This window comes from Oncorhynchus mykiss, chromosome 8 (genome assembly GCF_013265735.2).
Source record: "Oncorhynchus mykiss isolate Arlee chromosome 8, USDA_OmykA_1.1, whole genome shotgun sequence".
In the NCBI taxonomy this organism is placed as follows: domain Eukaryota; kingdom Metazoa; phylum Chordata; class Actinopteri; order Salmoniformes; family Salmonidae; genus Oncorhynchus; species Oncorhynchus mykiss.
Genome location: NC_048572.1, coordinates 56,111,981 through 56,127,739, shown reverse-complemented (window position 1 = coordinate 56,127,739; position 15,759 = coordinate 56,111,981). Strand labels below are relative to the sequence as shown.

At 40.2% G+C, this 15,759-nt stretch overlaps 1 protein-coding gene across 1 annotated transcript in view; it reads right to left on the bottom strand.

Annotated features, from left to right (window-relative positions):
• The window catches only part of LOC110530943 (dihydropyrimidine dehydrogenase [NADP(+)]), a 136,242-nt gene extending 122,456 nt beyond the window's left edge, over window positions 1-13,786 (bottom strand). The window contains exons 1-2 of the mRNA XM_036985742.1: window positions 13,421-13,786; window positions 3,078-3,188 (exon numbers count right to left, since the gene is read on the bottom strand). Of these exons, the coding sequence (XP_036841637.1) occupies window positions 3,078-3,188; window positions 13,421-13,450 (141 nt within the window). The 5' untranslated portion in view covers window positions 13,451-13,786. The remainder of the gene's footprint in view (window positions 1-3,077; window positions 3,189-13,420) is intronic.
• Window positions 13,787-15,759: the final 1,973 nt, after the last annotated feature.

Sequence of the window (15,759 nt, the reverse complement as noted above, 5' to 3'; positions counted from 1 at the left end):
CGTATTACTTAACGGTCTTGATGCAAACAGAATGGAAGATTTAGAGTTTTTTTTTAACACAGGCTAGAGTGAATGCAATATTGTTGATCCATTTGTATTTCTAAGTATTGTGGTGGCAGCATCATGTTATGAGTCTGCTTGTCACCAGCAGGGACTGAGGAGTTTATTAGGAGCAAAATAAATATGAAAGGAGCAAAGCCCAGGTAAACCCCCCCTAACTCATCTGAAGACCTAACCCTGGGATAGAAGTTAATTTTTTTCTGCGGGACAATTACACACATTTGAATGGCAAAGAGGTGTGGAGTGTTTCTGAATGGTCCAGACTCCGCCCCGACTTAAATCTGCAAACAAGGTTTGAATATTGCTGCCCATCAATGATTCCCAACCAACTGAGCTTGAGGAATTCTGATAAAAAACAATGGATATACAGTGAGGTCTGACATTATTGACAACCTTGATAAAGATGAGTGAAAATGACTGTATATCATTCAAATACTGAACTGTATTGTATGCAAGAAATGAAAGTGAAATTCAAATCAAATGTTATGTCACATGCCCTAACCCTTAACCATCAATGCAGTTTAAAGAAAAAATAAGAGTGAAGACAAATATTTACTAAATAAACTAAATAAATAAATATTAGAGCAACAATAAAATCACAATAACGAGGCTATGTACAGGGAGTACCGAGTCAATGTGTGGGGTTACAGGTTAGTTGAGGTAATTGAGGTAATATGTACATATAGGTAAGGGTAAAGTGACGATCAAATCAAATTTTATTTGTCACACGTGCCGAACACAATAGGTGGAGTAGACCTTACCGTGAAATGCTTACTGACGAGCCTTTAACCAACCAATGCAGTTCAAGAAATAGAGTTAAGAAAATATTTACTAAAATTATATTATTTTATACTAATACAATTGCTTGGAGAAAGAGACTTTGTTTAACAAGTAATATAATATTTGTTGCGAAAAGGTAGGGGTCAAAATGATTGACACCCCTGTTTTCAATACCTACTTTTTTTTGTGACCAATTAAACATTTCTTTGTGGATTTTGACGTGTTCTTGGGGTGATTGTGTTGCTGGAAGATCCACTTGCGGCCAAGTTTCAGCCTACTGCCAGAGGCAACAAGGTTTTTGGCTAATATATCCTGGTACTGGGTAAAGTTCATGATGTCATTGACCTCAGCAAAGGCCCCAGGACCAGTGGAAGGATATTAGCCCCATAACATCAAAGCTCCACCACCATATTTTACAGTATGTATGGGGTTCTTTTCTGCTCATGCATTCTCTTTTCGACTCCAAACCCACCACTAGTGTGTGTGGCCAAAGTGCTCTATTTTCATGTCGTCCAACAAATGTAAATGGCTGGAGTTTGCTAAACGGCATTGACACTTGGATATGAACCGGTGCTCTGGTCAGATGACTTGAAAATAGAGCTCACTGTGTTGCTCTAAGATTCGTTTTTTTGGATGGTAGAATGATATTTAAAATTATTCACAGCTGTATTGGCTGCCAAAGGTGCTTCACCAAGTATAAACTCAAGGCTGTGAAGACGTACGCAATCAATACATCCTCATTTAGTATTTAGTATTAGTATTTAGTATTTAATATTAGTAAGCGATAGGAAAATGTTCTAGAATTGTTCTTTCACTTTGAAAATGTGGAGTAGGTTGTGTACATCGATAGGGGGAAAAAAAATCTAATTTAATCCATTGTTAGATTTTCTTTCCTACCCCACATTCAAAGTGTAATATATTGAGCTTTGTCGTGGTGCTGCTAGGAATAACATTAAAAGCTGCGTTAACAGTACTTCAATTGTGACTATTATATTATGTTTGTGCTTTAGGATGAACTAATAATAACGTGTTTGGAAAAATCAACACCAAAACACTCCATGTGTTCCCGTTCAAACATCTTGTTGCTCTCGCTCTCTCATTCCCTTCCCTCAGGGAACCCATATTAGTCTGCATATTGTAATCAGCTGTTTTGGAGGGTCCTGCTATTGCTGTGCTATCCTGTTATGGCAGGTAGAGATTTTCTTCCCATGTGCAATTACCTTCCCCCCCCCCCCCCCCAATCAACCTTGCCCTCTGACCTCTTGGATAACACAATGAATACACTTGCCAGTCTGCCTTAATAGAATTAGCCCTTACAAAACCAACACCTCTGTGACATCTCGCCCGGGGGGGTTACAAAGAGGCACAAGCTTTTCATTTAAAAAAAAAAAAACATTGCCAATGCCAATTTAACATGTTGAGAGTGAAGTGCGGTGGACAGCTGAAAAGGCTGTAATGTTTATGATTTAGGGCTTGATTCTGTAAAGTCTAACATGTTAGCCGAGCTCATTTGTGCTATACAATACAATATACTGTAATTACATTTCCAATTACAACCGCCAGCACAGGTCGCCACTGGGATAACCAATGACATTTTCACTGAAATTACCAGTGTTGCATTTATAGTCTGCAAAGGATTTGTCTAATCCAACATCTAGAGACCCTATTATTAATAATTAGACAAAATGCTTAGTGTTGGGAATTGCCGACATAATATAAGCATCTTATTAATATGGGTTTCTATGGAAACGAGATTGTTCTATTTATTAGAACAATCGCCATACGGCAGAGGGGAAAAGCATAAAAAATGTGAATTTGAAAATGGTTTTGAGCCTTGACTGAGGCTGGAGCTATGAGACGATAAGCAGAGGAAATGTGCAATATTTAACCGATTTAGGGCAGCAGCTGCTGGGTATGGTCTTTCTGATTCATGTCCCATTAAAGCTGATACTTCAGGCTGTTGATAGGCACTCCAAAATATTTCAATGAGGACTGAAGAGGGAAGCGTGACATTAAGAATGATTGGGATATGAATGTAACTACATCATCGGATCAGGGCTTTTTTTTCTCACTAAGTGACCTCTCCAGAAAAAACTTTGGGCCCTAGTTATTTTTCCTGGGCCTACAGTTCTTTCTGGGGTGGGTCACAGGGTCAGGAAAAATGTCTGGCCCTAGAGATGAACATGGAGCATAATGAAAAACAGTTTGTATAGAGGAAGGAAAGATGTCAGACTTACATCACAGCTCTTCTCTGGGTTTCTCTTCCAGTGTTTCCTTTCTGTCTTCTTGGCGCCCGTTGAGTGGATGGCAGCGTGGGTCTGCACCCTCGGGTTCAGAGACAGGATACTCTGTGGCACATTGAGCATGGCTCATTAACACAGGGCGGCTTATTGACCCAACACACTATTGTGAAATAGACAATTCGTGTCTGATTCACAATAAGCTGTGAGAGTGGGTTGCAACACCACAAAGGTCTCAGTCTTGAGTGGGTTTGAGAGTAGTACATGTGAGGAAATGCAGGTTATATTGGAAGAAACAGAGACGTAAAAAGGAGAGAGCATTGAGGCACATAGGAATTGTTTTAGGCCGAATCGTTAATGGTAAGAAGGATTTTTTGTGTGTGTTTTAGTATAGCATATGTTTACCTTTAGGCTACATGTTTATATGGAGAGAAAATGTCAATTTCTACACTAAAAAAAAAATCATAAAGTAAATCATTTTAAAATGTAGCCTGTGACACTTTGCTTCTTGAAGGTCCAATATCTTGAAAACTTGACTGCTGACATGCAAAATATTATGGGACTGTATCAACAGTGGACTAATACAAAAATGCTCAAAGACAGTTCTTTAATCGATTTTCCCTTTAACACTGATTGTGCTAAAACACCATCGGATTGTAATATCAACCTGTATTAATTACACAACACATTCATCTAATCCATAATTCCCAAGCAGGCAAATGCACCGTGAAACAAGACCCACATTGAGGCTGAGTACTAGATTCTCATCCTGTGAGGTATCGTTCTCTGACACCCATTGCCCATTGATTCACGGTTGCCAGTCAAATGATCATGGTATGAGCAAGTCTTTCAAGATGGACACAAATGTAGAGCAGGGTCCTCTGTTCAGATGGCAAACACAATTAACAGCCAAGCTAACTGAGGGAGAGGAGGGAAGTGGGGGGCATAAACAGAAAAGGAAACAGCTATCACTGGCACACTAATACTCATTTCATGCTCTTTGTAGGGTGAAGGGGAACCATGTCTGCATTAGTTTCAGTACACACGACTAGCACAATCAGATAAAGGGAAGAACAGAAAGGCCAAGCGCAAATTGAAATGAGCCACTTTTGGTCCTGGTGCTGAACTGAGACTTGAAGGCAGTTTGTGAGGCGGGTGCCAGCCGGATAATACCATTAAAGCTTGAAACACAAAGCAAGCAGATCCAAGATGTCATTCAACAGAGACCCGCATACCAATGAACTCGGATGAAAGCCCTACAGCTCTTAGTACGTTTATAAGTAGAGTGTAAATTGTGGTACGCTGTTATCAAATGTTTCAGAAATAACTTTTTTGTCTTGTCAATGTCTGAATGTTTTTCAGGTCATGACACACACAACAACAATGAAACGGGGCTGCTATCTGCAAGTTATTTTCTTTCTTAGGTTTCAGTGGGGGAATGAACAGGTCAGCCAAACCTGAAGCAACAAGTTGCACTTCAGTGAGAAACTGAAGTGAATCTATTATTAAAGCCACTATCAATGTATGTCAGGGACGTATAGAGAGTACACGCTGTATTCTGCCTATGGCACAGTGCCTGTTGTGTGGAAACAGTTGCATTATCTTGAGATGCGGGGCATTTGTTGTATTCTTTATCAGACTTTGCCTATGATTCAAGTTTCATTCATTTCTATAGTTAGGCTACACCCTAAAAACACCAGAAAATGAACCAAGCACAGTTATGAAAATAGCTTTCATTAATATTATATGATATTGATAACAGCCCTCTATTTTATTAAAGAGTAAGAATACATTATCAAACAAATAATTTGGGGAAGTGTCTTGCTATGCCTTTAGGGTAGAGAAAACCATTCCCGCAGGAGGAATCCAGATACAATTTTAAACACAATTATATTCTCCTTTCCTCGCAGTCCCATGAGGAGCAGTGGAGGCTGACTTTATCAGTCTCCACTGATCACACCCGGCACCCACATCACTAATTCCACAGAGTCAGTAAAATCACAATCACACACTGCAGAAATTAGGAAGCGATGTCAGCCGTTTAGCAGTGGTATTTAAACTCTGGACTGCTGATGCTAATGTTTCGGCCATTGAGCGGCTTGAAGCCACCAATCGGCCATATTGGCACTCCATAGTAGGAGCAGTCCTCCATAGGAATGAATGGAATTCTACAGTATTTCAAATAAATGCTTCAAGGACAAAATCATAAGTATTTAAGTATTTTTTTGTTATTGTAGTGGGAACAGTAACATTAACATTATCTCAGAATGCCATTTCGCATCGATTGTATAATAATGCTAAAATATATGTATCTGGAACTTGTCTTTCAGCATCAGTAGAACACGCCTGACTCTCCTCCACCAGTCAAACCCAAGAAGAATGGTCTAATGCCTCCCATCAAAAAGAGAGCTGGCCCATGCAAGCAAAGGCAGCAGCGCAGTCATCAACGACAGTACATGCACCATTTCTTCACCAACTACGAAATTGGGGAAATACGTGTGCACCTGAATTGCGAGTGCACCTGAATTGCGATAACTGCAGTGGCCAAAACAATAACAAGTTTGTGCTCTGGTATTGTGCCTGGCGGACAATGCACAAGCTCCACCGCAGTCTGGACCTTCACTTCCTGATCACAGGCCACACCAAGTTTGCCCCCGACTGGTGCTTCGGCCTCATCAAGCAGCGCTTCAGAAAGAACAGAGTGAACACTGTCTGAGATTGCTGGTGTTGTGAAGGACAGCACTGTGACAGGGGTCAACATCCCACAGCTGGTTGGACTGGAGGATGGTACGGTGCTGGTGGAAAGCTACGGCTGGCAACAACACTCCGTACTTCAGGCCGCTGCCACAGATCAAGCAGTACCAGCACTTCAGGTGAAAATAATTTTCATTGCATTGCATGAGGTTATTCTTCTTATCTAAACTTGTGAGGTGAATTGATGTTGTGCAGGATTGTAATGCCTTCTGATTTGTTGTTGTTGTTATTCCCTGTTTTACAGCTTTGTAGCCTGGTGTTGTCGCCAAGGAGATTTCGGACTGTCGGGACCAGGTTTCAGCTGCTGCGCAACGCTGACATCCTTCCTCCCATAGATGACATCCTTCCTCCCATAGTCTCCCATAGACCTGTACAAGCACGACCTGAACTGGACACAGCTAGACAAACTTATATTTTTGAGAAGATCAGGGAGTTTTGCAACTAAGTCAAGGGCAGGACAGAAACAGGCTCCCCGAATATAGATTCCCTTGTTCATTCGTGGTTCGGACGGACCAGTCATCAGCACTATCTGCAGTGCCTCTATTCAAATGACTCTCTCCTAACACGTAAGTTGTTGCTACACTTTTTTTTGTTATCCTGCTGCTCAGCCACTTTACCCCTGATTTTATGCATATACAGTAACTACATCGTCCATCACTGATATCGTTATTGATATTGTTCTTGTACATACTGTATAGTTGATTTTGACGTGATCTATTTCTGATATTGCGATTATGCAAGTAACCATTTGGCTGTACCGTTTAAACATTCTGTAGAGACCCATCCACTTAGCAAGACTTCTAAATATAAAATGAATATTGATATGTGTGGACGTAACATGATTTTGTGACATACCACAACAATATCAAGTGTCCACCACATAAATATATGGTGCATCCACATAAATATATGGTGAATCCACATAAATATATGGTGAATCCACATAAATATATGGTGAATCCACATAAATATATGGTGAATCCACATAAATATATGGTGCATCCACATAAATATATGGTGAATCCACATAAATATATGGTGAATCCACATAAATATATGGTGAATCCACATAAATATATGGTGCATCCACATAAATATATGGTGCATCCACATAAATATATGGTGCATCCACATAAATATATGGTGCATCCACATAAATATATGGTGAATCCACATAAATATATGGTGAATCCACATAAATATATGGTGCATCCACATAAATATATGGTGCATGCATTTGTTTATGTACACCTCACTCAGGTTTCAACTCAGGTTGCATGGCCTTAACTTATGTATGGAATACTATGTGATAAGTGCGTGTGTAACAGTATATAAAGTATACTAATGTACTGGTGTGAAGGCATTTGGGCAGCGGTCAAATACTTTTAAGTACTACTTCATTTTTTTTTTGGGGGGGGGGGGGGGTATCTGTTCATTACTATTTATATTTTTGGCAACTTTTACTTTTACTTCACTACATTCCGAAAGAAAATAATGTACTACTTTTTACTCCATACAATTTCCCTGACACCCAAAAGGACTTGTTACATGTTGACAGGAAAATTGTCCAATTCACACACTTGTCAAGAGAACATCCCTACTGCATCTGATCTGGCAGACTCACTAAACACAAATGCTTAGTTTGTAAATGATGCCTGAGTGTTGGAGTGTGCCCCTGGCTATCAGTCAATAAAAAAAGAGAGAAAATAATTGTGCCGTCTCGTTTAATCTAAGGAATTTGAAATTATTTATACTTTTACTCAAGTATGACAAGTACTTTTTCCACCACTGGATGTGGCTGGGGGTTCTAGCATTTCTTTCACATGACCCATCAATTTAGACAAGTGTGTCTGGGTAAGTATTATCTAATATTTATAAAATATTTTTATCTTAACACTTTCTGTTTACCTGGAATTGTTCTTTATTATAGGCTACTACCACTTTTAGTCTTAATCTTTACTACAATACTCACTGTTTAGCACATGACCTCATGTGAATCTTTAAAGAGATGGGTGAGGCTGGCTTAAGAGGGTGTGAACAATGCAGAATGGGTGTAGACAAAGGAGAGCTCTCCAGTAGGTACCAAAAATATTCAAATGCCCTTTTCCCAAAGGTGAGTTGACAACTGTATCAACTTTCAGAGCAGAATTACTTTTCCATTGTTCCTCAAAAATGTTGTGTATGATATACCATTTTGTCTGAGTCTCTCTTTTTATCCAATGTAAAATATTTTGCTACATAAGACTGAATCCAGTTGGTGATTCACATATATAGTGCCAGTCAAAGGTTTGGACACACCTACTCATTCAAGGGTTTTTCTTATTTAAAAAAAAAATACATTGTAGAATAATAGTGAAGACATCAAAACTACAAAACAACACAAATGGAATAAATGAGTGAACAAAAAAGTGCTAAACAAAATAAAATATTTTCAATTTGAGATTCTTCAAAGTAGCCACTCTCTGAGGGATGACAGCTTTGCACACTCTTGGCATTCTCTCAACCAGCTTCATGAGTCTTGAACAGTCTTGAAGGTGTTCCCACATATGCTGAGCACTTGTTGGCTGCTATTCATTCACTCTGCGGTCCAACTCATCCCAAACCATCTCAATTGGGTTGAGGTTGGGTGTTTGTGGAGGTCATCTGATGCAGCACTCCATCACTCTGCTTCTTGGTCAAATAGCCCATGGGTCATTGTCGTGTTGAAAGAGAAATTATAGTCTCACTAAGGACCCATCAGACCAAAGGACAGATTTCCACCGGTCTAATGTCCATTGCTTGTGGATCTTAGCCCAAGAAAGTCTCTTCTTATTATTGGTCCTTTAGTAGTGGTTTCTTTGCAGCAATTCGACCATGAAGGCCTGATTCAAACAGTATTCTCTGAACAGTTGATGTTGAGTTGTGTCTGTTACTTGAACTCTGTAAAGTATTTATTTGGGCTGCAAGAGTTAACTCTAATGAACTTATCCTCTGCAGCAGATGTAACTCTGTAACTCCTGTGATGGTCCTCATGAGAGCCAGTTTCATCATAGCTCTTGATGGTTTTTGTGACTGCACTTGAAGAAACTTTCAAAGTTCTTGACATTTTCCAGATTGACTGACCTTCATGTCTTAAAGTAATGATGGACTGTCGTTTCTCTTTGCTTATTTGAGCTGTTCTTGCGATAATATGGACTTGGTCTTTTACCAAATAAGGCTTCTTCTGTTTACCACCCCTATCTTGTCATAACACAACTGACTGGCTCAAACGCACTAAGGAGGAAAGAAATTCCACAAATTAACTTTTAACAAGGCACACCTGTTAATTGAAATGCATTCCAGGTGACTATCCCATGAAGCTGGTTGAGAGAATGCCAAGAGTGTGTAAAGTTGCCATCAAGGCAATGGGTGGCTACTTTGAAGAATCTCAAGAATAAAACATATTTTGAGTTGTTTAACACTATTTTGGTTAGTACATGATTCCATATGTGCTATTTCATATTTTTGATGTCTTCACTATTATTCTACAAAATAGCAAAATAAAGACAAAACCTGAGTAGGAGTGTGTGTGTTGGCAGGGGGGGGGGGGGGGGGGGGGGGCTCAACACTGCGACCCCTATAAGTAATTTAGTGTATACATAAGTCATTGTTCACTCATAGGTGTAGCCTACATACATTCAGAGATAATTTTAGTTGGACACCAATGATCCTAGTAATAGGCTATTGCAGTATGGTATTTTTTATCTTACTTTTAGGTTCAACTTCATGAAACTGAGGGGGTATGAAGAATAGCACAGTGCAAACAAAGAGCTCTGTCAGTCTCCCTCCAATTTCCCCGAATGCCATTTTGAATCATACTTCAAACAAACTTGACTAAGGTCTCAGAATGCCCAGAGATCAGTACAAGAGACCCCAGCCACTCCCTCAGAGATTCTAGTCTTTCATAAAAGTAGCATATTTCCTCCCCGGAGCTGGATAGTTAAACATCAGCTGGCAATTCACTGTCTTATTGCCCTGTGTCTTCACCTGGAAATCGATAGATGAATTTCCACATATTGATCCGCCATGGGTGAGATAAAGCAACAGTATCCTTCTGCACTGCACTGGGGGCATTCAGCAATATTAATTCAGTTCCAACATCTGATGCAGTGATACAGGTTATGGGGAGTGTAGGCTGTCCTGCTTGGGTTCATCCCTGAATATCGCTGTATTTAACTAGAAATTAAATCTAACAAAATCGCACAACTAAAGGACATGGCCCAAGGCCAAAGGCCCAATTCGATTGAAACCAGTTTATAGGCTAAAGCAACGTAGCATTTCTCGCCTAGGGGGAGAAAGCATGCTTGAATCAATATTAAGTTTGTTCTCTCCAGTTGCACATAGTAAAATATAGTGGCTCTATTATTGTAAACAGAAATCCAAATATACTCTTTCAAATTGCAAGAAAAAGAACATGATTGTGATTGGATAAATGCCCCAGCCAAGGGGACCTTATCTTGCATGAGGAGGAGGGCTGAGTTGAGGGTGGGAAGAGTTGCGGTGCAGAAGTTCAGAGCACCACACGTCCCTGACCTCACAAGCTGGGCCAGAGGGTACTTAAACACACGATACCGGGAGGAGGAGGAGGGCTGTCACCTGTGTTCAGGGGAATTATTTAACTAAAGGAAAAGGGGACAGCAGAAGACGGATTATGTGTGATTTAGCTCACTGTTGGGCGGAGAGAGAGAAAGAGAGATAAGAAGATGGGCGGAGGAGTGGGAGAGATGGGGTGATGGGGGGGGGGGGGGGGGGCAGTCTCATGTTGGCAAGTCCTGGAATGATCTGTGACTTGCTGATTGATTAACAGAGCAATCAAAGTGAACTTACCCAGGAGCTACATTTGCTAGGCCATCTATTTACATGTCAGTGGTTCTTTGGCGCTGCACACAATATAGAGCCACTGATTCCAATAGGTTAAAAGTTCTGCGATAGGTAGAGCGAGATTAAGAGAAATAAGTGTATGTGTCAGGTAATCACCATGAAGAATCACGTTTAAAAGGGATAAGAGGAGAATCATTGACAGAATCACTGTAAAAACTTCCCAGCAAACAGTGAACGTTCCTGCAACAATTGTTTGGGTGCATTTCTAGAATGGGTTATCGGAACGTTCAAAGAGAAAATGTTACATCCATGTCATGGTACCATCCCTAGCTGGGAACATCTGTCAAATGAGAGACTGTTAGAAAGCTATTTTGACCTTGTCAGAACGTCCCTAATGCCAAGGTAAGCAGATAGTTCTTGGGGTCTTTATAGTGTCAAATCATGTTCAAACCTCTACAAACAGGTCAGCAGACACTTTTGTGACGATCACAACGCCACAATACGCCCGAAACAGAACATTCCAGGAAATTAAAATGTCCTCTTGGTTATTGTTGAAGAGATAAGATAAAGATTAGCTTGGCTATCGGTTCATGACCTCTTATCTCCAAGCACACTCTGATGCAACGCCTGTACATCCCGCCTGCATCACCTGAACCTCGACTAACATTCTCTCTTTCTGACTTTATGCTCTTTGACAAATGTGTAAGATGTGTAAGTTCATGTTTTTGTGATAGATTCCCACCCTATAGCCCTATGCTATGCTTTACTCAAATGGTTAAATCACTGGGTTACATATCCTTGGGATCCTTGGGATACAACACGTCATGGGTATAGTGTCACCATTGCCATACATTATCAATGAGTGGCATACAATAAGCTGAAGGGAGGGACGTTGTGGAACATTAAGCTTATATTGCAGTAGGCCGACATTAAAAGTGCGGTATATATATCACGTGGGTGATCACTCAGCTGGGGTATAAAACGTGCAGTGCCTCCAACACTTGTAGGATTATTCTAAGGGGTTTCATGCTTAGACTTACAGCCGTTAAAATCCTAGACGTTGACACTGAGGCGGATGTCTGCGAGACACACGTTTCCTTGTCATAATTTAAATGGCAATTTTTGGTGCCTATGTTGCCAATATCCTGTCCCTGCACTTGACATGATAGTCCTGTTCTGTAGGCTGGCCTGGCAGGGTTCAGGGCCAGACATAAAGTGTATAGACCTTTCTGTAAGCGGACACATTAATCTCATTTCTAACAAACACTGATGGCCATCCTAGACATTTTTAATGAATCCATGAGCACACACAAAGGTGCACGTTTAGCTTTCTCACAAAGGCAGGATATTAAAACGAGACGTCTCCAGCGCAGCACAAGATGAACGGCCGGTTTAATTGCCCCGCAGACGGCCGTTATGATGACATTTAGTGGGGTATTTTCGACAGCTGACAGGAGTCATTTAGACCACGTCTTAAGCGCACCCTGACACAGCCAAGGTCACATGAGTGTTGTCATAACAGCCATTATAGAAATGCTAATGGAGGCCGTCACTTACCCCGGCACACTCTCCATTCAAATGTCTTCAATAAAAGGAAGTCTACATGTCACCTAGGCAGAGGTGTAGGTATTGTCAAAGGATGTTATGCATGCCCATCCAGCGGCATGTCTTGGGTTGGTTTAATACAATGACGTATTCAGTAATACCAGATATTATTGTATAAAGCTCATATTTTTTAGAGGTTATGTAGGCCTATGTCCCATCATTGATTACAGTATTTGCAAGGTGAGTCATACTAATTTACAGGCATGGATTATACTCGGCCTTCTGGTCAAATGGCAGATACAAAATATCCTTATTCCTGTTTTTTGTTGGTTCAGTCTACATAAGCTGTTTTGCCTTTAGTAAAAGTGGCCTATGCATGGTATTGATAAAAATAAAATAAAATGTGTAGGCTATCGAAGTAGTGGAATCCCCAATCGACTATTATTACAATGTTTAGGACAATTCTTAAAGCAACGGTTATTGGTTTGTAAATATTTTTTCCCCCATCAAAATAGATAGGCATAATGTAATCATGCATCTGGCTGCCCTTGCGCAGTCCATGGTGCTGAAACTGCAGTGGTAGCTACAGAATGATTGGCTAGTATGAGAAGGAAGAATGAATTTTCGTGCTAGCTGATGAGAAGCTGTAGCATTGTAGCTGGTTTATTCATTTATTTTTTACAATTGCATTGCCTGAACAAGGAAAATATGGCAAAGTAGTCGGCAAACATCCGCGCAAAGCTTGCATGTGCTCTCTTAGACTGAAGAAAGGGTCTCGTGGTGTTACTTGATCTAACACCTTGCTCAAAATAACACTACTTACTACCTTACTTACTGACTGACTTTATTGTCCCCATGGGGACATTTTGTTGCAGTGTCATGTACACAGTATACTAGTTTAAGGTAAGTTCTCTTTCTCCATGTAGCCTAAAAAAACAAGTAATAAAAAATCCCCCCCAAAAATACCTCCATAAATTGTCAAACCTGAAGAGTAGGCTAATTTGTAAATTCCTGCTCGCTGCTCCAATCTATCTAATTCTAACAGTTTGTCAACCCAGATTTATTTACAACATGGCTCAAGCCGGTAGGCTAAACACTGCGCATAAAAAGTAAAGCAAAAAGACACCTCACTCCCAAAACCAGGGGTCGCAAATTGAGATTGCAAGTGAATAAAACAGATGAACAACTATAAAATCATGTACCTCAATGTCCGGAAGGTCTTTACTCAGCATGTTTCTCTTTTGGTCATTTGTCTGTCAGGTAAAAGTTCAAATAAACCGTCAGGTTTGTGTGTTCAAAACTTCTCTTGCGCTCTGTAGTAGCTTATTCCCGGGCAGACTATTCCATTCGGAGTTCGAATGCGCTGTCTGAAACATCAAATATTTATTTCAAAAATGTGCATCCAGTTAAACACAGCAGCACATATGTTGTCCATAAAGACTGTTGTGTTTCTTTGGACCAATAATCATTTTGTTAGTTTGAAATGGTGGCGCCAGACATGTAATCACACTGATAAGGGAGTTTGAAAGGTTGAAGTTTGTTATGAGTCCATTATAAGGCGAGGAGGGGGCACATAGCACACTGGGCAAAACACACACACACACACATATACATACTAATACAAGTGGATGCTTTGTCCAGGGTCACATGTGCACCCACTGGGCAAAAACTGTTTTTTTCTGCTTCATTTCAACCTAAAAAGTAAATGTGATGACTGTTCAAACAAGGTGGAAAACCTAAAGTAAGGGAATTTAGTCTTTTTTTTCACCCGACTGTTTTACCTAAATCCAATGACATGGTGACATGGTGAATTTACATTAGTTGACAACTCAACCAAATGTAAATCAAAACTAGACTTTGAACTGACATCCGTTCCCAGTTGGTAGGCTACTGTAGGTTGCTGCGTTGGTTGCTGCCTTTCACCACCACGGTTTTCAAGGACAGTTGTGCAACCCTGGCCATGTGCAATAAAAGAGCTGTGATTTGTCTTTCAGCTGCAAACAAAGATATTGGAGGAGACACACCGTCCAGGGGCCTCATTTATAAACGTTACGCTCATTTATAGCGTAAATGTCACACATTTCTGCGTGCACCATTTCTGAAAAGTCTGCTCACATACAACAATATTAGGAATTATACACTTGGCACATGCCATACCATACATAAGCATGTTTCCGGTTATAAATCAGACCTATCATAAAACTGTGCGTGGGTGAACGAGAAAAACTCCCTGCATTTACCTTTTATGTTGACAATAACGTCCTTGGCTTTATTTGCGGTATTATTTGGAACTATTGGCATTAGGCCACGGCATGCAAACAACTAATTGTTGTTCAATATGTAGTATAGATTACTGGATAGATTACTGGGTTTCTATGGTCTGCCTTGGTATACGTTCTAAGATGCGCAATGATGTCATGTTCCTATAGCACACCACACGTAGCCTACCCATACAGTCAACTATTTCACGTAAACTATCGGTCTATTTACTGTGTTGTTAGAATGTTTTACTCTTCAGCAGTAATGTATGCTGTATCTGGGAAAGGACTGTCCGTTTCTGAAAGAGCAAGTTTCTGAAAAGCAACTGCAAATGTTTTGGACCTGTTAGCAGAACGTTTGAATTCATGGACTGATGGACTGCCAGCGAATTCTGAAACATTGTCTAAGGCAGGCTACTAAAATAGAAATGCAATTACAGTACTGACAGTAGGTTACTAGTAGTGATGCACCGATATTACATTTTTGGCAGATACAGATATCCGATATTTAACATTTTAGTGGCCTTTTAAGCATTCTAGTACAGTTAAATAGTTAACACACACACATGGATGCAGCGGTCTAAGGCACTGCATCTCAGTGCAAGAGGTGTCACTACAGTCCCTGGTTTGAATCCAGGCTGAATCACATCAGGCCGTGATTGGGAGTCCCATAGGGCGGCGCACAATTGGCCCAGTGTCATCCGGGTTTGGCCGCGATAGGCCGTCATTGTAAATAAGAATTTGTTCTTAACTGACTTGCCTAGTTAAATAAAGGTCACACACATACACACACACCACACTGACCAAAAAGTTATTTTGTTGTAATGTCTCCATTACCAGTTAAGCATAATCAAAACCTTTCACTTATTTGCTGTGCTGTTTCATTGTTCATTTGTTCAGTAATTTCATCCTCAACCAGGATTTCTATGGAACGCTGTTTGGGTCTTTGCATGTCAAAAATAACCCTATTTGACGTGTCAAATATGCATGTTGACGAATCAGGACCTGAATATGACTGCAAGTCACATAATCATTTAACGTGTTCATCAATTTTTTCCGTAGTTATTACACATTGATTACACTATCACTCGTATTTCATATGTCACAATGATCCAGCTATAATGCTGGTAAAGTTGTCTCGTGCATCTACAGTGCTGGTCATTTGGTTAGATGCAAACAATGTTCTTCACCCCAAAACAAAGCAAAACTACATAATCTAGGTGTCATCATCTAAAATAACCCTAATTTATAAAACAGTTATTGTTTGATAAATGGTGGTCGGA